General features: G+C 34.5%; 1 protein-coding gene across 5 annotated transcripts in view; it reads right to left on the reverse strand.

Moving 5' to 3' along the window:
• The window catches only part of LOC144978860 (uncharacterized), a 60780-nt gene that overhangs the window by 8029 nt on the left and 27751 nt on the right, over positions 1-25000 (reverse strand). For 4 of the 5 annotated variants that reach the window (XM_078925439.1, XM_078925437.1, XM_078925441.1 and 1 more), the window contains exons 3-7: positions 24261-24357; positions 20120-20214; positions 15145-15266; positions 9880-10050; positions 6136-6323 (exon numbers count right to left, since the gene is read on the reverse strand). In XM_078925439.1, the coding sequence (XP_078781565.1) occupies positions 6136-6323; positions 9880-10050; positions 15145-15266; positions 20120-20214; positions 24261-24357 (673 nt within the window). The remainder of the gene's footprint in view (positions 1-6135; positions 6324-9879; positions 10051-15144; positions 15267-20119; positions 20215-24260; positions 24358-25000) is intronic. The other variant, XM_078925442.1, reaches the window with a different exon arrangement.

Raw genomic sequence — 25000 nt, forward strand, 5'->3', positions numbered from 1 at the left:
CACTTCAAACCTAGTGGACGAGACATATAATTGATTAACTCCTCCAGTAAGATAATCAAACACGGACAGTCTTTCTCCAATAAAGCTCCAAATCCTTCTAACGGAAATTTTGGTCGTTAGGTGGGGAAACATTTCCATTGTATAACGGAACACTCACTTTCAGCTTAAGGCTTATTTACCTGTTCAAATTGTCTGCCCGTTGTATTCATGCCTCCTGCTAATTACCTTTTCCAAACAAGACGCCAACGTGCGTATGCCCTGAGGTCCTTGTCTCGTTCAAGAATAGCTTAATTGCAATTACTGTCCTAGTCTCTCCGGCAATTCTCCGTTATTCTTTCTGACCAAAGCATCTGGATATCATTGGCTATCTAAAACAGGAACATTCTTCTGATTGGCTATTTTCATTTCACAAAACCAAATTCATATCTGAATCTAATCACACACACGCTAAGAAGCCCAAGAGAAAAGAGCTATCTCTCCAATTTCAAATTGTAAAAGTTTGTCTATCTCGGCTGGAAGTAAAATGAATTATTGGTTAACATTCAAAGTGGAACGAGATATTACTGTAAATTCAATTTAATCTGTTATTAATATTATAGTTGTGTTTATATTTTAATTGTGCTATTCCATGGATGTTCGTAAGTTGGAATACCTGTACAAAACTATATCTATATGTATCTTATTTTATAGTTAACAGTTGTTTATGATCTATGCTATTTTTTTTCATTTATATTCAATATGTATATTGCTTGAATGTATGTACCCCACCGCCAATCGCCGGCCACACATCATAACCTCAATTATAATTAATAAAAATAAATAAAGAAATACCAGGGACACAACCCTGTTAAATTCTCATCATGTAAGATAGCTCGACTGTCAGTTGATGTTTAAAACATATACTAACTACCATTATCATGAAGTTACTGCTTCTCCTTGCCTTTGTCGGCAAATAAAGGCTATTATGATGTGTCGCTCAAGGACGATTCGGTGGCGAAAGACAAACTCGATTGGCTCTAAGACCTTGTTGTTTCAACTCTTAAATTGAAGGTCCTGGTCCTTTTCCGTGTCATTGGAGCACCCAGTCGTGCCGAATCCCTGCATCCCAGTCCTTGAACAGTGGTAAACCCCTGATGTCAGCCCCTAACTACAACACACTGTTGTGATGTCCAGAAAACTCTGCAAAGCAGGCGCCAACCCTGGAACTAGCTGATACATTTGCCTCAGTCAAGCAAGCCGGCGGGATACAGATAAGCCAAACGGGCTTATACCATTTTCAAATGTATTTTCCATAGACACATATGATTATATCAAAGTAAACAAATAAATATATAATAGATTAGATCCACTCAATTAGAGCTATTCTTCCTGATATTAAATAAATACTTATTCTTTCTATCTTTTCCTGTAACAATCTAATTAAACTTTATGTATAGAATTGTTATTATTGCATTTGGGCGTTACTATTATTGTCTTGACTCACTTGTTATTAATACAATTATGTTATAAGGGATCCTAAGGCAATTCTTGATCTCCCCTAGATTAAACCTGAGCCGTTTGTGATATAGGTTGTGTGTGGTGCAGCTGGTAACGAGAGCCATAGCGCGCATACTAGTTCGAATCCAGACCATTGAGCTATCGGTTGGACTCGATCCCAGAAATTAACACACACAACCCGCCACACTATTGTCTTTCGTTGATTCCTTGGAATAGCTCTATTAATTTCCAAAACTTTCTATAGCGGTCAAAGTTCGTCGTAATTTTTTAATAAAAAATATTTAAACGTCAAAGGGTTATCTAAACACCATTATAATACAATGTCATTGATTTTTCCGAGAGAGAAACAGGGTAAACTTCTCATCTCGATTGATTTCCTAAAAAAACCCCGACCTAAAGCAAGTATGGTCAACAAAACTTGTTGCTTGTACTGCAGTCTATTTTTGAAGTGTACATTGTTATAGTCTTTCAATGTTTAGTAGATTTACGAATAAATGTGTTAATTTTCTCGTGTTTATCTATGGTTTATTTTGCTGCCATATCGATAAAAATATAACATAAACAATTGTCTTGAGCATCAATTGCTTGTGCCAGCGGGTGTCTGTTAGGACAGCAGGAGTTTAGTATTCATACACTAGAATATTTTATGATAAACTACCTTCAAAGCTTATGAAATACTGATATAAAACTAATCAACAATACCCCAACTAGTTTTCTCACCTTTCTCCTTCCCCTTCACTAAAACAGGTATTCATCAATCTTAACGACATAAAGAAACATACAGCGTATAGGAATGAGATTTCAAAACAAATTTAAGAGTAGTGCCCCTTTGTTGGAAGTGTTGTCTTGACAACCGACAGACGCTATCGCCATTATTAGCACCAATTATTAGCGGGGAGTTCAGTAAGTTTAGATAGAAGTTGTCTCATCGTATTGTATTATTTATCTTTTAATTTTAATTTGTAGTCTACACCATACTTTGTTAACATTTCATAATGGAGAAAAGTAAAGGAAAGATCTACGTTGATTATGATATGCCGGCATGGAATTTAACTTTTGGGATGACAAAATACTGAGACCATTTTCAATTATGTCCCATTTCGTTTGTGGGAGGTTGCTTGGCACCCAATAACGCTGCATCGGTGACCTGAAGGCATTTTTATACAGAAATATGAATAATAAATTTTGTATTTCGAAGGCTTGGCTTGTAGTTGGAGATGAAGCGTTGGTTTGTTTACAAATAACTTCCCCGCCAGTGACGTCCAATCAAGGGACTCCACTATTGCTGGATTAAAGTGTAACAATTAATGTAGCAATGACTACGACATTTTTTGTTTTCTATTTTTGTAGGAAATAGTGCTCTTAAAGCAAAGCCCTCTATCCACTGAGTAAAAATCTTTTTGAAAATCCATTCATAAATGAAAAATGTATGCAGTTTCAAAGGTGTCATTTATTTTGGATAACTCATAAAGAGAAAAAATACGTATAATATGGGACGCTTTTTCTACGTTTTTTCTGGTTTGGGACTGTATCTCCCTTAATACGTGGAATTAGAGATTAAAACTTGTCAATTTTATGACAAAGTTATCAGAAAATATCATAAGACATCAGAAGAGTTCTACCTTGTATAGTTTTAGAGCTATATGGTTAGGGTCAACCATACTTTTTGTTTTAAAATATACATATTGATCACTTGGAACTTTTTCGAAGTGTAACTCTGTGTCTACAACCCATACAAATGATACGACAAATGCCTGCTGAATTATAATCAATCAAAACAGTCCCGTGAGACCATGGCTTATGTTATTTCTAGTATTTATTTGAGAGAGAGAGAGAGAGAGAGTGAGAGAGAGAGAGAGAGAGAGGGGGGGGGGGAGGGGGGATAGAGGGAGAGAGAGAAAGAGAATATGTGTTAATCTAGTGTCCCTATGACATAACAATGAAACAATACCTAAAAAAGCATGCGAGTCTTTGTGTTCGCAGAGGTCGCGAACAAGGTAGTTTTAGAACTATTTTACTCCAAAGAGTAAAAATCTATTTTTAACGATCTTCTGGTAATCGCTTGACATAATCTAAAATGTGTGCCAACTTTCAGTCATATTCATCAATAAACAGCGTTGTAATTATTTCTTAAAATAGCATTCATAAAATCTCCGTGTCCCATATTTTGTCTTGAATTCACGTCATTTCGACACCCAAATCGAGGCCCAAGGATTTCACTAAGATAGTCATTACTAATTATTGCATGCCTTGTCGTTATTAAGTTTTTCTCTAAATCAAAGACAAAATTGAGCAATTTCAGCAAATACAAAAAAATGACAAAATGTTAAACCTACTTTTTCATGATAAATTAAATGGCTTCAAAAGAACGCCAAGCCTTTGGATTGATGCATTAGTAACGCAAAATTGGTAACCATTTAACTTTATGGGCCCGTGACAAAGCTGAGGAAGATCATGGCGTTACTTCACCAACTGGACACTCAAACATGAAGACAATAAGTATATTTTCTCGTGAGCTAACTTTGACTGATCAATCGTGGAGAATAAATCATTGATTTCATTGGGTACAGTAACACCAACGTGAGTGTCTGATAGTCCAAGTCTACTTAGAGTAATACAAGTTGCAATTTGTCTACCAGGTCGGTAACATAGCTTGTAACTGTAAGAAGACAGAATCAATGCCCAACAAATAACCCTGCTCGAATCTGTCACTGAACTAGTTTTGCTTTCACCTAATTGTCCGAGATTGGATTTGTGATCAGTACAGATCTTCACAAACCGTCCACAATGGAATTTTACACCAACTTTCGATAGAACACCATCAGGCGTAATCTGGTATCTCAGAACATTTCTCGTTTCGTAGTTTTAGATCAATTACTTTCTCTATAATGTCCAACACTTTCTACAATAATTCAAAATGTTTACTTTCTGCGTTTCTTGTGATGCAAGTTTACCAATGTGACATGCGCAACTGTCAAAAACTTGAAATAATCTAAGAGAAGTTGTAATGCCAAACACAAGACGGTTGTATTGATGGAGCGAAAATGGAGTAATTCTGGCCTTGGCTAATATTGGCTGTGCTTAGTCACGAATGTTTCTTGAAGATTTTTACCATTTAAACTAAAACAATTTGTGGAGAATCTGATGTAATAAATCTGAAGATGAATACAACTCTGTCCAGTTGAGTTCGATGAAAGACAACCGATTTCTTCCCAAAGGAGGTCATGCAGGAGTGTCCCACAACAACTAAAGGTAAAGAACTCTAATTATGATCTTCATACACACCATCCGAGTTTGTCTCTCCCAGGACCTTGATGTTCTTTCCTGAATATAACTTTAATATGTTTTAATTCATCAACACTGCAAATAATATTATAATGTCTTTTATCCACCAATGTGAGACTTGCCCTGTATTATGTTGGAATTTGACGGGTTTTCCACAACTTTGAAGAGTTACATGGTAGGTTTTCCAGGATCTGGGGCTTTTGAAATAGTGAAGAGGTCATAGTCACAAGATTGCTCTGTACCAAATGTAGACTGGTCATCAACCTTGTGTTGTTAGAACTATCTTTGTTCTACAATAATGATTAAGAATGAAACTGTACGTTGACGTTTGGTTTGGTGACAGTACTAGACTTTGATCTATAGACTTTTAAAAATATGCCCTTTCCTCTTTTCTTCTCAGAAGAATTCACAGCGTTGGCTCCAAAGTAAAAATCATGTTGCCCTAAATAGTCAGTGAATGGTCTGTTTTTTATGTCTCTACTTTGGTAAACAAGATCAAATGATCCATATTGTTGAATTATTGAAATTCATTTACCTGGCCATTTAAAGTCTAAATATTATTGAACAGTTATTGTGAGTAAATTAAAACGTTTATCCTCGTCGCCATTTCTAATACCCAGCTGAAAACTACAGTGAAACTCTTCACGAGAGAGATTTTCCAACGATTTAATGACATCGAATTGTTTCTGACATATTTTAAGTCACTGTGAAATATTACAATCATCACCAATCTCATCATCATCATCATTCTCATCATCATCATCATCATCATTCTCATCATCATCATCACCATTCTCATCATCATCATCATCATCATCATCATCATCATCATCATCATCATCATCATCATCATCATCATCATCATCATCATCATCATCATCATCATCATCATCATCATCATCATCATCATCATCATCATCATCATCATCATCATCATCATCATCATCATCATCATCATCATCATCATCATCATCATTCTCATCATCATCATCATCATCATCATCATCATTATCACCATTCTCATCATCATCATCATCATCATCATCATCATCATTCTCATCATCATCATCATCATCATCACTATTCTCTTCATCATCACCATTCTCATTCTCATCATCATCATCATCATCATCATCATCATCATCATCATCATCATCATCATCACCATCATCATCATCATTCTCATCATCATCATCATCATCATCATCATCATCATCATCATCATCATCATCATCATCATCATCATCATCATCATCATCATTATCATCATCATCATCATCAACATCATTATAAACATCAATACAACAATAACAACATCACCACAATAACACCGTTAGAATGTTTTGTTCTTACCTTTCCACAACTGATGCCCGTCGATACAGCGATTTCTTGTCCTGTAGACTTGCCAGGAACATGACATTTGAAATGTTTACACACATTGTCTCCAAACTTGTCATAATACATTCTCCCAAAACTGGATGACCTGCCAAACCTACGCTTGCAGACCTCGTCAGGTGTCACAATCGATGAATATAGGGGATCTTTTTCGAAAATAAAACAGGTAAATAATGATATAATTCAGATTTTTATTGTACTTACGTGAACTATACTCGTGAAAAAATGGCAGTGGGCCGATGCTATTTGGAACGGAATTTTTGGGGGGCATATTTTTTAACTTCGTGTCTCATTGCACGGGGACGCACCATTCCAGTTTTTTATAATAAGATTTAATTGCCTGCTCCTCTCTGATTGCATTATTAAATAATTTGAGCTTTTTATATAGAGCAATATCAACCAGGCGTGCTCAAATCGTTTTACAAAGTGTCCCTGGCCGACAGCAACACATAACATATAGAACAAGACAATAGAGACAACGCTGTTAACGGCTAGGTATTAATTTTACACATGATTACTGAGAAAAATGTGAGTAAACAGTCATTTCCAAGAAATCAATTATGCGCCAAGCGAAGCTCGTATCCAGGACCTTCCGATCCGAATGTCTGTGTCATACAACAAACCGAAGAGCCACAGACCACTAGGAGCAGACCGGACAACAGCCACTTTTTAGTGGCTAATCGCCGACATCGTATTTAACCCTCTCGTGTTCAGGTTCCCTATATGGCCATGTCAATCATGTAGACATCCTTTGATGATATAAGCTTACCCTTTGATGTCTGCAGTTGCCAATTTGTTTTCTACGGCCATGGCTAAACTCCGCCCAGAAGCGATTTTATAGGTCCGTCCATCACCAAATTTAAAACTTTTGTTCTCGTCAGTTCTTAAGTTTTTTGATCGAAGAACGATTGGCTATTGAGAATCTTGACCCTTCAACGATTGGTCGTTCTGACAGCTTACGTGTCAACAGCCGTCAACAATGAACGGAATCAACGTTGAAACACTGGAAGAGGCTCATGGCATAGTTGGGTCACAATCACCACGTTGCTGAATATATTATCCAGGCACGGTTGATAGGTAAAAAAAAAACAAATTATGTTCTAGTTACATTTGAAACAATCAAAGTATATCACTGATCTCGTCTCATTGAGATATAAAGAATGATATAAAAATCAAGAAAGTCGGCTGATAGATAAAAAAGGGGCCTAAAATAAACAAAAGCAATTTGTAAAATCAGATTTATTCGTAAAACAGTTGGTTTTCAACCGATGTTTCTGAAATAAGGACCAATGTTCTTCTTTTTTCAAGCTGATTTCAACAATGTGACTATCAAATTCCTCAGAATTATATTTTTTACTTTTAGATTTTAGCTTGTAGGCCTACTCAAAAAGGTGTTATATTCCACGAGTAACAATAGCGTAATACATCGACGGTGAGAAGCGTCTTTGATTCGGCCAGCTGGATAGATAGCCTGTGATTGGTCGAAGAGTTTGAGATGCTTGTTTCACGATTCTACACGAATGGACGGTGGCGGTAGATCAAAGAGGTGTACCAAATTTATTTACTAACTACTTTTCTTAGTGCTATAATTACAAAGTAATAATTTCGCATCAGAAAAAATAACTCTGAAGTTCCTATATCTCTTTATTACAATAAAATTGATACCACAAATGACAAAATCGACCCACAAATATGGGAGTTATAAATTATTCATAACATTTTTTAAAGTTATTAATATAAACCCAATCATTGGAGCCAAGTCTAAAACGTACAAGTAAAAGTGTAGTTTAATATGTCTAATTTGGTTTATTATCATAAACCTGGCCTTTTATTCTTTTTCCGTCTACAAATCAAGGTTAATCGAGCTCAGTCAAAGTTATTCATACATAGAGATAAAATTGCATAGCGTCCCTGTTGCTTAAAAAGAAAATGGCGGCGCTCGATCTCTCACTAGCGACTTTTGATGACGTTTTCCTACCTGTTGTCGTATCTAGTCCTGTGTTATCTATGAACAGAGCCGCACAATTCTAAATATTCAATTATGGCGCAAACAGTTAACTGTTCACAGCTGCAATCAATACGGTGGGCGTGACAAGCTGGTACGCGTTTTGGATTAGTTCTCACTGACAAATCATATTCCATCTTTTTCTTTATATATTTTGAAATAAAATCAGAACTTCAACCAAACCATGACAAGACTGGCAACAGACGAACCGCACCCTTCGTTACACAATAATAGACGGCCTTTAAGTAATGGTTACACAATTAAAGATAACCTTCGTGTAAGGGTTACGCATTTAAAGACGGCCTACATTTCTGAGTTACGCAATAATAGACTGCCTATATGAAATGGTTACACAATTAAAGACAACCTTCGTGTAAGGGTTACGCATTTAAAGACGGCCTACATTTCTGAGTTACGCAATAATAGACTGCCTTTATGAAATGGTTACACAATTAAAGACAACCTTCGTGTAAGGGTTACGCATTTAAAGACGGCCTACATTTCTGAGTTACGCAATAATAGACTGCCTTTATGAAATGGTTACACAATTAAAAACGACCTTCGTGTAAGGGTTAAGAAATTAAAGACGACATTCGTGTAATGGCTATGAAATGAAAGACAACCTTCGTGTAAAGGTTACGAAATTAAAGACAACCTTCGTGTAAGGGTTACGAAATTAAAGACAACCTTCGTGTAAGGGTTACGAAATTAAAGACAACCTTCGTGTAATGGCTACGAAATTAAAGACAACCTTCGTGTAAGGGTTACGATATTAAAGACAACCTTCGTGTAAGGGTTACGAAATTAAAGACAACCTTCGTGCAATGGCTACGAAATTAAAGACAACCTTCGTGTAAGGGTTACGAAATTAAAGACAACCTTCGTGTAAGGGTTACGAAATTAAAGACAGCCTACATGTAAAGGTTACACATTTTAAGACGGCTTTCATGTAAAGCTTACTCATGTATTGTTACTACTACTACTACTACTACTATTACTACTACTACTACTACTACTACTACTACTACTACTACTACTACTACTACTACTACTACTACTACTACTACTACTAATAATAATAATAATAATAATAATAATAGGAATAAGAATAATAATGATAATAATAAAATATAATAATAATAATAATAATAATAATAATAATAATAATAATAATAATAATAATAATAAAGTGTTCTTTTATAGCGCTAAATGCCGAAGCCTCAAAGCGCTTTACAATATTATACTTGTCCAACCATAAACACACTCGTAACGAGTCAAGCAGACACACACAACAGTCGCACATACTAACTATGCAAGTTATACAAAATGACATTGACATTCAACAAAATGGAATCAAAAAATACAACCAAAAATTGACTCATCAATAAGAAAATGCCGAGGATAAACATTTCTGGAAAAGATGTGTCTGAAGATTTTTCGTTAAATTATCTACGTTGCCCGATAGCCTTATTTACAAAAGAATCGAGTTCAAAATGGTAGGTCCTGTTTTATAGAAAGATCTATCACCAAAATTAGTAAGCCTTGTTTTTGGCACTTTTAGACGTTTGATCTCCGATGACCGAAGCTAAGACCAATGGAAGTGTAGAACAATAAGTTTCGCTAAATGTTAAATATTGTCACAGTGTTCTGTTTGAAAAGGTGAAGCAGCATTAAATGTGAATCTAGTCTGTACTCACCACTGACTGGCTTATATAACAAATAGGGGCACCGGTGTGCTTTATTTGTGTAACAAATAGAGTTTGCTGTACAGCTTGAATACTCCGGCAGTCCATTTTTATTGTACCAATTCATGATTTTCTTCTCATGTGCACACTGCCCGTCCCCTTTTTTAGCTCCAAGACTTAGACCTGCCCGAAATAATAGAGGTAAAACTGTTTGTATAACTATATCATCATCATCGTCATCATCGTCATCATCATTATCATCATCATCATCATCATCATCATCATCATCATCATCATCATCATCATCATCATCATCATCATCATCGTCATCGTCATCGTCATCGTCATCGTCTTCGATCGAAAATCAATAATCATTTTATTCCCAAAATGCGATGTCAACTTTGAAATATTATTTTTTTCATGTCTTTCAATAACATTATGTGAACTCAACATCCAAAGATGACGGGGATGGACTGGGGAAATCTTGCAATCCTCCGACCTAATTGATATATAAAATAGCCATGAATTCAAGTCCTGTGCACAATTGGTACATATCTGTTGTTGTCTAAAAATCAAAAGCATTTATATAGGACAATATCCATTTATCTTGCTCACACTGCTTTACAAAAGATCCCTAGCTAACACTTAACAAGCAATACAGGTCATAATGCCCATTAGACTATATTACATTATTTTTTGGTCCGACATATACAATACTGTTTGTCACAATAACGATTATTAACATTTGTTTTTATTAAATTTTTATTTTAGTAAGAACTGAATTCATCTCACTCCAGTTATATTCCGGTAGGTTCAGGAAAACTTTACCTCCTAATATTAGATACTCTTTCCTTTAATAGCCTTCTCTTTGAATTAATTCCAAATTAGTGAATACTTTTCGATCTACCTTCTGTCACGTACCACTTATTATAAAAGCTGATCAATCTATTCTTCTTCAGAAAAGTGAGTGGAGCAGGCACTTGTGTTGGTAACAACAAGATATGAAGTGAGTAGAAAAGTGCCAGAAGACAATAGAGAATAAAATTTTTTATTCTCTATTGTCTTCTGGCACTTTTCTACTCACTTCATATCTTGTTGTTACCAACACAAGTGCCTGCTCCACTCACTTTTCTGAATTAAAAATTCACCCCATACACCGGAGCATACTCAATGTCTCAACCGTTTCTATGTTATATGTTTGTGTTGAGAATATTGGCTATTAAGCTTAACTGCTGGTCAAAATTACTTCACGATGGTGGTGTGCGAACGAATCGGCGGTCTCAAGAAGTGGGTGAGAGAGGGATCTAGAAATGACTTGGGTTTGAAACGAATATTTTTGTGTTCGTGGATAGCTCACACCGTAGAGCCACGCTCTCACCTGCCAGGCGGAGTTGTCGTACCAATAAGGTCGCAGGTTCAAACCCCACCACCGCCGCGAAAATTTTTTATTCTCTATTGTCTTCTGGCACTTTTCTACTCACTTCATATCTTGTTGTTACTATTCTTCTTCACACACTTCTCTCTATAATCTATAATCTATGCCCTGACGGCCAGACAACTCAACTCCTCATATATATATATATATATATATATATATATATATATATATATATATATATATATATATATATATATATAAAGATTTTTATCTTGCTCTCTGGACTTTGTGGAGCACTTCACTAATGTTGATTTCCGCCAACAAGACGCCGGATATTCCTTTGTCAACTTTGCCAGTTCCATCACTGTCAAGAATATATCAAGTCTGAGCCCGTCGGAGGAATAACTGCAACGTCTCAACGAAGTGGAACCCCACAAGTCTACCTGCAACATGTAGCAATGCCGATCTCACCCAAATCCTTGTGCATCAATTTCGCTCGCGAAGAGCCCAAATTGGTGACAAAATATTGGACGCGGCCGTTTCGTATATGCTATTAAAAAAAAATAATTACGTCGCTTTTTATTAATAAATATGTCTGAAATTTGGCACACAATTAGTAAAGAGGTCCTTTTAGATTATGCCAAGCTGCAAAACTCGTACAATTAATGAAAAGCCGTTAAAATCAGATGTTTGCTCTTTTGAGTGAAATATTTCTAAAACTATCAAGAGCAGAAAGTTTGCCGTGAATAAGGTTATAATGCATATTTCTGTTTTAAATTTCATCGGAATATGGTAAGTACTTTACACGTATTGTCACAATATATCAACTCAATTTGCGATTAAATGGGTGAGAAGGGGAGACAGCCATTTTTCCGACCCATCGCTTGACACGCCATGTGACCTCAGCGAGGCAAGGCTGTCAGATGCCAGATTTCCACCCGACCAAATTCGAATTAAAAAGTGGCTAAAAAGATACTCGCATGGTTTTCACTACTAAGACTGACCCCCTTAAAAATAACTGAATTTGACAAACAAGAAATTTAATAGACAAAGATAAAAGTCACTGAGACAAAAATGAATTAATAAGATTTAATAAAAGAAATAAAATTCAATATGTGGCCAATGTGTGCCACACGCGTGGTCATCTGGCACCTCAGCCGTTTTTTTAAAAGGCATTTTAAAATATTATGACGTCATAGGGGTGCTAAGCTTGTCGGCTATTGTATTTTGTCTTAGTAATCAGTTGATGACTCGAATTTTTCACAATCTTTGCTCTCTTTGAAATAGACTCGTCCAATTTCTCTTTTTCTCACAGTAAATTAACACACGCTCTCTTTCTCTCTCTCTCTCTCTCTCTCTCTCTCTCTCTCTCTCTCTCTCTCTCAGAAATAATATAAGACATGGTCTTACGGACTATTTTGATAGATTATAATTTATCAGGCATTTTTCACTTTATTTGTGTGCGTTGTTCACACAACATTGCCCTTCAGAAATGTCTCCAATGATCAACATTATGTATATTGTTTAACAAACTTACGTTGCCCTTAGCTATACAGCTTTAAAACTATACAAGTTAGAGCTCTTCTGATGTCTTCATCATATTTTCTAAGAAATTTGTCCTAAAATTGCCAAGTTTCAATATCAGATTATTCCATGTATTATTCCATGTAAAAAATTCATAGTCATTCCCACTATATGTAACATTATCATCATCTCATTAAGATTGCATAAGAGACGTAATATCATTATATACCCATTTGTAACTGTGATCACCATTCATTTATCAGAAGAATCATTTAATTAAATTTCACTTTTTAATTCATATCATCTTAAACAAATCGTCATATGTTCTTTAATTTTAAAAGTGACTAGTAAATTCTGGGGGCCTTATTTTTCACATCTTCATTTTATGCATAGTTGAGTTAGCTCTTTAGCGCTCATTTCAGACCATGACACTGTTAGCGGCCATGTACTATTTTTACACTTGAGTTCGGTGAGGAAATTTGAATAAGTAGCCTTTCACAATGAATCTACTATGCGCCAATCAGAGCGGGACTCGAACCTTATACTTTCCGATCCGAAAACGCGAGTGATACCATTAGAACACAAATGCGGAAAGTCTATGGCTTAATTTATACCTTGCAATAACCAGTTTCTCTTATACCATTTATGATTTAGAATATCAAAACATGTTATTGTTATATAAAAAAAATATTATGAGTATTTCAGTCCAGTGTGTAATCCCATTTTTAATAAAGACACATTTTATTCGAGCTTACTTTAAACTTGTGTACACTTTGTGTTTTAGGTCATAGTTCTACCTACTAGTCATTTTACTACAGTGAATTCCTTTGAAGATGGTAACTATATAGTTAATATTGCAAACTATTAGGTTCTGGATGGCGAGAGAAAAAAGCAAAACCAAATTCGTCCGCACAAATGGTTTTAAACTTCAAAACCTTTATTTTGGGCGATCACTATACCTTGACAATGAATATCTTTATTTTAGGTTATGACTACACATTGACAATGAACATCTTTATTTTAGGTTATCACTATACCTTGACAATGAATATCTTTATTTTAGGTTATCACTATACCTTGACAATGAATACCTTTATTTTAGTTTATCACTACACCTTGACACTAAATACCTTTATTTTAGGTTATCACTATACCTTGACAATGAAGATCTTTTTTTTAGGTTATCACTATACCTTGACAATGAATACCTTTATTTTCGGTTATCACTATACATTGACAATGAATATCTTTATTTTAGGTTATCACTATACCTTGAGACTGAATATCTTTATTTTAGGTTATCACTATACCTTGAGACTGAATACCTTTATTTTAGGTTATCACTATACCTTGAGACTGAATACCATTATTTTAGGTTATCACTATACCTTGACAATCAATTGTTTGACATTTTAAATATGCCATTGGGTTTTTAGAATGATTTAGTTGTTAAGACATTTTATGAACAATTAGGTTTCTCTTGTATATTTTATAGCGAATTCACTGAACAGTGTTGCTGTAACGGGCCGGTGAGTCAAAATCATTTCGGCCTATTTTTCAAAGCGAAGCCAAACTGTCTTGAAATCTGTTAAAAAGTCTCTTATTTACAATCGGGTAAATTGTAATGATCATTTCCTTGTGACAGTGTGATTATACTTTGCAAATTCTTTTATTCTTATTAGCAGGTTCTCCTCTTCTAAGAGCGCAGCCGATGAGGGCTAAGCTACCTGATTTGCAAAACACAAAACACGCATTGACAATAACAATGTAAACTGTGACCAAAATATTTTCATCTTACTAAAGATCTATGAGTTGGAATCCAGACGTCGTAAAAATAATGTCTTTGGCCTCTTGTCTTACAACTTACACGCTTTCTGATTTCTGTAGATATTTGTCCGTTCCATTGTGGTACCGGAAGTTTCGTGGTTTAATGACACCTTCACTTGCTTCGTCGTTTTTCTTTTATAACTTAGTGTTTTATTCAAATTGTGACGGATCATACATTACAGTTTAATCCTATATCTACCACCCCAGTGTTTTGTCCTTCCAAATCAACAATCCAAAGTCTACTGTCTTCTTCGTCTCATCGTTTATAAATCTTTAGAGCTACATTGTTTGTGGCTTAACTTTATTTTGCTATTATTGCTTAATCTATCAAAAGATGTGTTGCAAGACAGGTGTGTGCTGTGTGTATATTTTAATAGCCCTTATGTCCTACACTTAAGTCATACTACACAACCTTCAACGAGCTTTTGCTACTCGTTCCTTAAGATATTGACTAGTAAAACGACTCTTATAAGTTACTGCAGTACGGGAAGAAAACTTGATCCAAGACAAAAACCAAGATCACTCGCTCAACCATGGAAACAACTTACCAATACGATAAAGTGTTCGTAAGACGTCCCAGTATGTACCAGTAAATTTCACATTATAAGCAGCATACGGTTTATGGCAAAAACGTTCGATGGTGTATTTGTAGGATTCAGAAAATAACTGCCTGCAAAATAAAAGTTGGATTATTACAGTAGGTACCACGTGACACAATATTTAATATGTATTCATAAAATATTCTAATAGTCATTGAAAACACTTGTTGAATTTTAAAATACATGTAGAAATTGGAGGACGAGAGCAAGATTTATTTTGATAATTTAGAATTGAATTACTTCTTCTTGATTATAAAACGAATCCAAATTTGACCCAATGTAACTAACAATCTAAACGGATTAATCGTATTTATGAAATATTTTGAAATCTTATGGCAAGAAAAATTACAAATAACAAGATTCGAACCATACATAAAATGTTTACATTGTCTAAATTAGGTCAAATTAGTACAAAATATAAGTTTAAGTTTTTGATTTGATCACATGCGTGTAAAACTTGCATCCTCCAAATGCTAATATAACTACACCGATCATACAAAATGACAATGTCCAGTCTTTCTTTGTATCGTTTATACCCTGTCGTCTCTCCTAGCTCCTGTGGTAAATTCTTCCATTGGTGTTTTAAAGATTGACCTTCCATTGTTTTGGGACAAATATCAGGGGCAAAAATGTGTCGCCTTCAGATTTCAGGCCCTGGTGGGTGGATTTATATTGGACTATAAAATCGGCCAGGCATTGCGGACATCCAAGCAGAATACACGTGGTCGAAGGTAGCAATTTTGTAGCTTATTATTTTTGTGTTTTTTTTCACATCATCGAATGCAATATGAACAGTAGATAGGACGCCCTACTTCTCCTTGTTTGGTTGAAAATCAAGCGAGAGTCGCCGTTTTGGGCAACTTGAATGTGTGAGGTATGCACTTGCATTATTGCCGTATAATAGGGAGTTGCAGTAATCTAATATCGAAGAAATAGTCTAATTGGTGGGTATTTATTTTCTGTTTGATGGAATAATACTTCTTATTCTCCTTAAGTTATTAATGTGCATATATGTAATTCAAAGATGTTGCTCACTTGGGCATGCATTGTTAAGGAGCTGTCAAAATATACACTAAACTGTTTTGACGTATTGGTGAATGGTATGTTGGAACCATAAATTCTATTTCATTTCTATGATGTGTTCAACCTTATTTAAATTTGATGCTGTTCTAATGAGCATGATTTCTGTTAAGCATTTATTAATATTTTTAAATTTATGTACAATTAAATTGACAATAACATTGATCGCTACCTTTTGATAAAGATATTCATTGGCATCATTACACCTTTTTCACGCCCTAAAGACATTGCAATCCAATCACAAAGTCTATCTCTTTCCTAATATTCTAAAATTGCTGTTGAAGTACGTGGCATAACTCTCAATGTGCTGAACGTTTGACTGACAGCGAGGAAGTGATCTGGTTTTCGGTTTCTAAGATTTTTTTTCACGTGAAGCAGATCTTGACACGATTTGATGTTACTCATTTCATTTTTAAAAAGATAACTTATGAATTCTTTCAAATTTTTGTTCATGCCGCACAGGACAATTAACTGCCATTCCATTGTTTTGCCATACAGTTCGTTGTCTTAACGTAACTTATTTCTTTACAATCACAGGATAATCAAGAATGTGTAAAAGGTAAGAATTGCAGTCACTGATGTTTGAATGTTTTTATGTTTTATAACCTACCCTTGAGGTCGCTTATCTCTCTCCGTACCAGTCATTTTCAAATTTTTTTCGCAAAACTCCAAACCCGCCCAACACATAATAAATCGCTTTCTACTCAAACAGAAAAGGAACAGTCTACATTCAAAACATGATATTGTCCAGCGTCTAATTTTTATTGCTATAACAAAGTAATTTCTTTATAATTTGTGATGTACAAAGGAAATCAGAATGAGAAAACTGTAGGCTTGCTGCATCTTAACGAACGTGACGATTTTCCTATGGGTGGTAAAGAGAGGGTTATAAAAATTGAAGCATTTAATCAATAAATGTTGGAATGTATCTGACCCTATTTGTGTGTTACAAATTCAAGGGAACACAATACATAAACCAAACAACGAACACCAATGTAAAAGCAAACATATGACAATGTTCGACATCAATGCTTGCGCACCAACAACAGGAAGAGTATAAAAAGTCACTAAAGAAATAAAAAGTTCTACATAAATCTCAACGAAACTATTAATATAATCTAGGAAATCAAACACTGCTAATAATAGCTGGAGGTTTCAACGATAGAGTTGGCAAACGGGAAGAAGGGAAGAATTGCCTTGGGTCTTATTCGAAGGGTAAACGAAATAACGGAGAAAGACTGGTGGATTTTTGCAAAGATAATCAGTTATTTGTCACAAACAGCGCCTTTAATCAGGCTTCTAGACACCAAGTGGGGTGGGTAGGACAGGTGAAAAATAAAGTAACAGGAGCTGTTATCAACATTTACAACCAAATTGATTTTATTCTGTGCAAAAGAAAAGACACGCATTTTCATAACAAAAGATATCGACGTCTACGCTGAAAACAAAAGGACATACGCCAGTTAAAACAAACTTTGTTATCGAACGGCACAAAAAAACCCAAGGAATTACAGCGCAACTATTTAAGAACCAAAATAAAAGTTGCAAATATTGTCAACAACTCACCTTATCGGGATAAAGCGAAGCTATTATCAACACAAAAGCCAGGAAAACCGAAAAGACTTCCAAAGAGTTTGAGACCAATTACGTTGCTTAATACAATTAGAAAATCGTTCTGTTTGACTGTTTGTTAGAAATTATTTGTCACATCGTCCAACCGGGTTCAACACGGAGAGAAGTACTGCAGATGTAGCTTGAATTCACAGATGGCTTGCTGGCAAAATCCGTGTCAGAAAAAGTATAAATATTTATAACTGTGTGCATAAATCTGTGCCTTCGGCCCAATTATGTTTTAAAATTGAACACTCCATGGAAATTACATATGCAGACGACGTTGACTTGATTGGCCTCAAACAAGTCAGTGTAAAACACATCTAAAAAGCTTTACAAAAACACCAACTATACTTTAACAAAACAGATGTAACATTGTTGCCAAGGAAGAAAGATGCATGGAGAGCCATGAAAACACTCGGATCACTATTAGGAGATAAAGAACACGTAAAAGAAGAAAAAGTTATCAACGAATGAACTAAATACGTCTTAGAACAGATACAAAGTAATCGCTAAATTAAAATCATGCACAACCCTAAGGGAAACGATTTAAAAGAGGTACAAATATAGGATACCCCACAAAAATAAGCAATAAAACACGACATGAAATTGCAAAAATTAAGACCCTTATCTATTTAAATACCGGAAACAAGATGGTGGCATTCTGAGGATGTCTAAGAAAAGATGAGAATATACCAGCTGAAAAAGCCATCAAAACTGTTTTCACCCCATCTGGACATACGAAATATAAAGGCAGGCCACCAACGTCAGTTTACACTGTCCTAAGTAGAGAACCAAAACGTCTCCAAAATTATAAAGAATTAAAATCGACGGAAGAATTTATTAAATTAGCACCCACAGCAAAAGGCCATGAACTGTGGAAGGCAATTAATTGACACAGATGGTTAGAGAGGCACTTGAGGTGTCCCGATCGGATGATTATGAAACAAAAGGCCTTAAGTCATTTAGTCACTAATAATAATAATAATAATAATATAATAATAATAATAATAATAATAATAATAATAATTAATAATAATAATATAATATGATGATAATAATAATAACAATATTAATAATAATAATAATAATAATAATAATAATAATAATAATATAATAATAATAATAATAATAACAATAATAATAATAATAATATAATGATGATGATAATAATAATAACAATATTAATAATAATAATAATAATAATAATAATAATAATAATAAAAATAATATAATGATGATGATAATAATAATAACAATATTAATAATAATAATAATAATAATATAATAATAATAATAATAATAATAATAATAATAATAATAATAATAAAATAATAATAATAATAATAATAATAATAATAATAAATAATAACAATATAATGATGATGATAATAATATTAAAAATATAATAATAATAATAATAATAATAATAATATAATAATAATAATATAATAATAATAATAATAATAATAATATAATGATGATGATAATAATAATAACAATATTAATAATAATAATAATAAAAATAATAATATAATAATAATAATAATAATAATAAATAATAATAATAATAATAATAATAATAATAATAATAATAATAATAATAATAATATATAATAAATAATAATAATAATAATAATAATAATAATAATAATAATAATAATAATAATAATAATAATAATAATAATAATAATAATAATAATAATAATAATAATAATAATAATAATAATAATAATAATAATAATAATAATTAATAATAATAAATAATAATAATAATAATGATGATAATAATAAATAACAATATATAATAATAATAAAAATAATAATAATAATAATAATAATATAATAATAATAATAATAATAATAATAATAATAATATAATAATAATAATAATACTAATAATAATATATAATAATAAAAATAATAATAGTATAATTATGATGATAATAATAATAACAATAATAATAATAATAATAATAATAATAATAATAATAATAATAATAATAATAATAATAATAATAATAATAATAATAATAATATTCATCATCATCATCATCATCATAATAATAACGTTGTGAATCTAACGATTCCCAAGAATCCTTTGGATATACTGTAGGCTATGAGAAGATTCAAATCCTCATTCGTGTATCTATTTATCATCTATACCCCTGTAGGTTAAAGAAAGTTACATCTACTTACTAATAATAAAATTGAATACATTTGGAATACTTACCTCGTGAACATAATTCCAATTGAATAATTGCTATCGGCATATTTGTCCGTCCAAAGTTCAATCTTTTGGGGAGTAATGTTCCAATCACGATAGCCCTTGAGAAAAAAAATTTAAAAAAGATAAAATATGGATGGATTATGTCAAATTATTATTGAATTTGAAGAGATTCTGTGCACTGTGGAATTAATCCTATCACAATAAAATTTACACTGAATGACCTCACAGAAGCCATCATTAAAATTATTAATTCTTTTAAATGTAAAATTCGAAAGTTTTGAACTTCTGAGAAAAAAATTGATGATATTTTGTATCAAAAGAAATGCGATTTGACGAAGACCAGCAACCTCACCAAGTAAATGCTCATTTGCACGAAAACGGCCACAGATATGAATAAAAAGAAGCTCTCTGGTCGAAATAAGTTTCTTGGCACTAAGTAGTGCATGAAAACAGTTACGCGGAATGTCAGAACGCTACGACTCGATGGAAAATTTGAGATTGCGATTTTAAAAATTGTCACGCTTAAATACATGTCTTTGAACTTTGCGAAACCCGATGGAAACATCATGGATAAAAAGTGTATGATAACGACAAAATGTAACACTCGGACAATGATAGCAAACATTCACATGGTGTTGTCTTAGTACTAGGGAACATAGAGACAAAGAAAGCCTTGCTATCGTTGGAACAAGTATCTGACAGAATCATTAATGCACTTTTCAAAGGTGCGCGTATCAATTTAACAATCGTGCAGATATTCAAATTTACGAAAAAGCGGAACCTATGAGGTTAAGAAGAATCGATTTTATGTGTTGTTTCAACAAGTTATGGATGAGATACCAAGCCATGTTAGTGCTATACTAATGGGTGATATTAACGCCAACATATCCAAATATGGTTGAGAAGGAGCGATGATCGAAATCTGAAAGAAAATAAAATACTCGAATGTCTCATACGATGCAGTATTAAAGTTCAACGCCTACTTTGAGCGTAAAGACAAGAAAACATGGATATCCCCCAATAGAAAGACACTTAACAAAATGACTACATTTGCATAAGCAGATGATGATCAAGTTCAGTGCACGATATCAGGCTTAATTGTAGCTTGGATATTGAGTTTGTCCATGATTTCGTTCTGGAAAATGTAAAGCTGAAATTAAAATGATTGTCAAATGCACCAGGATGAAAAACTCTTGATTAAAAGGTTTTGACGGCCGGTGAACAAAAGGCATATCAAATTGAATTCAGCACATGATCGAGACACGTTTGGGTGGGGACTATAGGGAGAAGGCTTTAGGGGAGTAATGGGGACGGGGGGTAAGGGATAGAATGTTGAATGTCAGAGTGACACTGGTAGGCAATACGCGTGGGAAGAAGTCAGAGAGATGAATTTTGGATACGACGTAGAAACGATCAATGACAAAAGAATGTTTAAAAAGTATATGAGGAATAACGATTATTGAGGCACCAACGCAGAGTACAAAAGAATTGACAAGGTGATTGGTCCTAGCGTGACGTCATTGGATTCTGCTGCATGGACAGGCCATTGTTACATTTTAGTGTGACGTCATTGGATTCTGCTGCCTGGATAGGCCATCATTACATTGCAATGCGAGGTCATTGGATTCTGCTGCCTGGATAGGCCATCATTACATAGCAATGTGAGGCCTTTGGATTCGGCTGCCTGGATAGGCCATCATTAGATTGTAGTGTGAGGCCATTGGATTCGGCTGTCTGGATAGGACATCATTATATAGTAGTGTGAGGCCATTGGATTCGGCTGTATGGATAGGACATCATTATATAGCAATGTGAGGCCATTGGATTCGGCTGCCTGGATAGGCCATCATTAGATTGTAGTGTGAGGTCATTGGATTCTGCTGTCTGGATAGGACATCATTATATAGTAGTGTGAGGTCATTGGATAAAAATAATGAGAGAAGCAGCTGCTGAAAATTTGGAATTAAAATAGGTCGACAATTATCAAATCTCAGATATGCAGATGACACCGCAATCCTTACTAACAACCACACAGAAGCAACAACTTTCATTAATGATCTAAACAACACAGGTGAGCTTAAAGGCCTAAAACTAAATACCAAAAAGACAAAATATATGCAAATCGCAGAAATTAAAGTTCAAGCCATTCTCATGAAAATCGGAGAGATCGAAGGGGTGTCTCATTTTAAATATTTGGGATCCACTAAAACGAAAAATGGCAATTGCTCGATGGATATAAATAACAGAATTGCAATGGCAAATAAAAGAATGACGTCTCTAGTTAATATATGGAAAGACAAATCCATATGACTAAATTTGAAAATAAAATTAGTAAAAGTATTGGTGTGAACAGTGATGACCTACGCGCAGAAGGATGGAACCTCAAGAACAAAGACATGAAACAAATAAACTGCTGAAATGTAGTTTTACAGATAGATTATGAGGATCAGCTGGAGGGGAAAAATAACAAATAAAAGCTCTTGGAAGAGCTGGAAGTCATGCCAGAGCTATTAAATAAAAAAAATAAATGAGAAAACTCATTTTTTTGGTCATATATGCCGAAACTCATGCACGCTGATGAAAGATGTGATACAGGGGATAATGGATGGAAACAAAGAAGGAGGGACTACATATATATATATATATATATATATATATATATATATATATATATATATATATATATATATAAAACCATCCCAGAATGGACAGAGATGAATGGAAGAGAACTATAACATGATGCCGTCAACAGACGAAGAGAATGGGCGGACTTTTGTCATCAAAAATTGCGGCAGCCAACGTCAATGAGGACGACGCTGGATAGTGAGTGAGTGAGTGAGTGATGAGCCATTAGATGCTTCTGTTGTTATTGGTCATTATTACATAGTAGTGTCAGCCATTAGATGATGCTGTCTGGATATGCCATAATTACATAGTAGTGTGAGGCCACCAGATGATGCTGTCTGGATATGCCATCATTACATAGTAGTGTGAGGCCATTAGATGATGCTGCCTGGATATGCCATCATTACATAGCAGTGGGAGACCATTAGATGATGCTGTCTGGATATGCCATCATTACATACTAGTGTGAGACCATTAGATTATTCTGTCTGGATATGCCATAATTACATAGTAGTGTGAGGCCATTAGATGATGCTGTCTGGATATGCCATCATTACATACTAGTGTGAGCCCATTAGATTATTCTGTCTGGATATGGCATAATTACATAGTAGTGTGAGGCCATTAGATGATGCTGTCTGGATATGCCATCATTACATACTAGTGTGAGACCATTAGATGATGCTGTCTGGATATGCCATCATTACATAGCAGTGGGAGGCCATTAGATGATGCTGTCTGGATATGCCATCATTACATAGTAGTGTGAGCCATTAGATGATTCTGTCTGGATATGCCATCATTACATAGTAGTGTGAGGCCATTAGATGATGCTGTCTGGATATGCCATCATTACATAGTAGCGTGAGCCATTAGATGATGCTGTCTGGATATGCCATCATTACATATTAGTGAGAGGCCATTAGATGATGCTGTCTGGATATGCCATCATTACATACTAGTTTGAGACCATTAGATGATTCTGTCTGGATATGCCATCATTACATAGTAGTGTGAGGCCATTAGATGATGCTGTCTGGATATGCCATCATTACATAGTAGTGTGAGACCATTAGATGATGCTGCCTGAAATAAGCCATCAATACATAGTAGTGTGAGACCATTAGATGATGCTGTCTGGATAAGCCATCATGACATAGTAATGTGTGACCATTGGAAGCTAATACCATCCATGCGTTGTGCAGCCTAGTTGTTATCGGGTTTATTTGGCGTTCTGCAATAAGTCATTTGTTCATTCATATTCAAAGATATGTCCTCATCCTATGATTCACACACACACACACACACACACACGGACACACACAGAAATACATACACACAGAAGCATTTATATAATGTATATTCTTTCACCCTCATACACATACACATGTAAATATAATCATTGTCATTCACTACAATACACAGACTAAAACACAGAAACGCTCACAAACAGGCACATCCACAAACATACATAGACATACACACACGCATAAGCAAATTAATGAAGGATTTTTCATACATTATTTGGCTTTGGCATATCCTTTATGCTTGTCAAAGGATCTACGAATACTTTTACGTTTATTCTTGTCCGCTGATGACAAGCTTGCTCGTCTAATCTGTAATAATTGGTTGTAAAATAACAATGAATAGATTAATGTAAGGTTTGGTGGCTCAATGGCTGCTGTCTTTTTGTTATAAATTCAAGCGGTGAACTGATAGTTGTAGCGTATTTCTACGTTACCACACAGGAAGTCTCAGCTAGTCTTCAAATTCTTCACCGCTGTTGAGTACAGCTTTTCCTCCCACCAGCTTCGCCACACACCAGCTAATCTCGTCACAAGACAGTGCGGACTATGTCGTCTGCTGTCTCTGGCGTTCCCGGATATTGTGGACAGTCGGCTGATTCCCTCAGACGCCATTGTTGCATGTTGAAAGATTCCCGCCGTGGTCTTTCAGTAGTCGGTATGTCAGTATCGGTATTTCAGTTGTCGGTATGTCAGTTGTCGGTATGTCAGTAGTCGGAATGTCAGTAGTCGATATGTCAGTTGTCGGTATGTCAGTAGTCGGTATGTCAGTAGTCGGAATGTCAGTAGTCGTCATGTCAGTAGTCGGTGTGTCAGTAGTCAGAATGTCAGTAGTCGATATGTCAGTAGTCGGTATGTCAGTAGTCGATATGTCAGTAGTCGATATGTCAGAAGTCGGTGTGCCAGTAGTCGGTATATCAGTAGTCGGTATGTCAGTAGTCGATATGTCAGTTGT

The sequence above is a fragment of the Berghia stephanieae genome, chromosome 8 (assembly GCF_034508935.2).
Source record: "Berghia stephanieae isolate SIO BIC M18660-M18661 chromosome 8, UCSD_Bste_1.3, whole genome shotgun sequence".
In the NCBI taxonomy this organism is placed as follows: domain Eukaryota; kingdom Metazoa; phylum Mollusca; class Gastropoda; order Nudibranchia; family Aeolidiidae; genus Berghia; species Berghia stephanieae.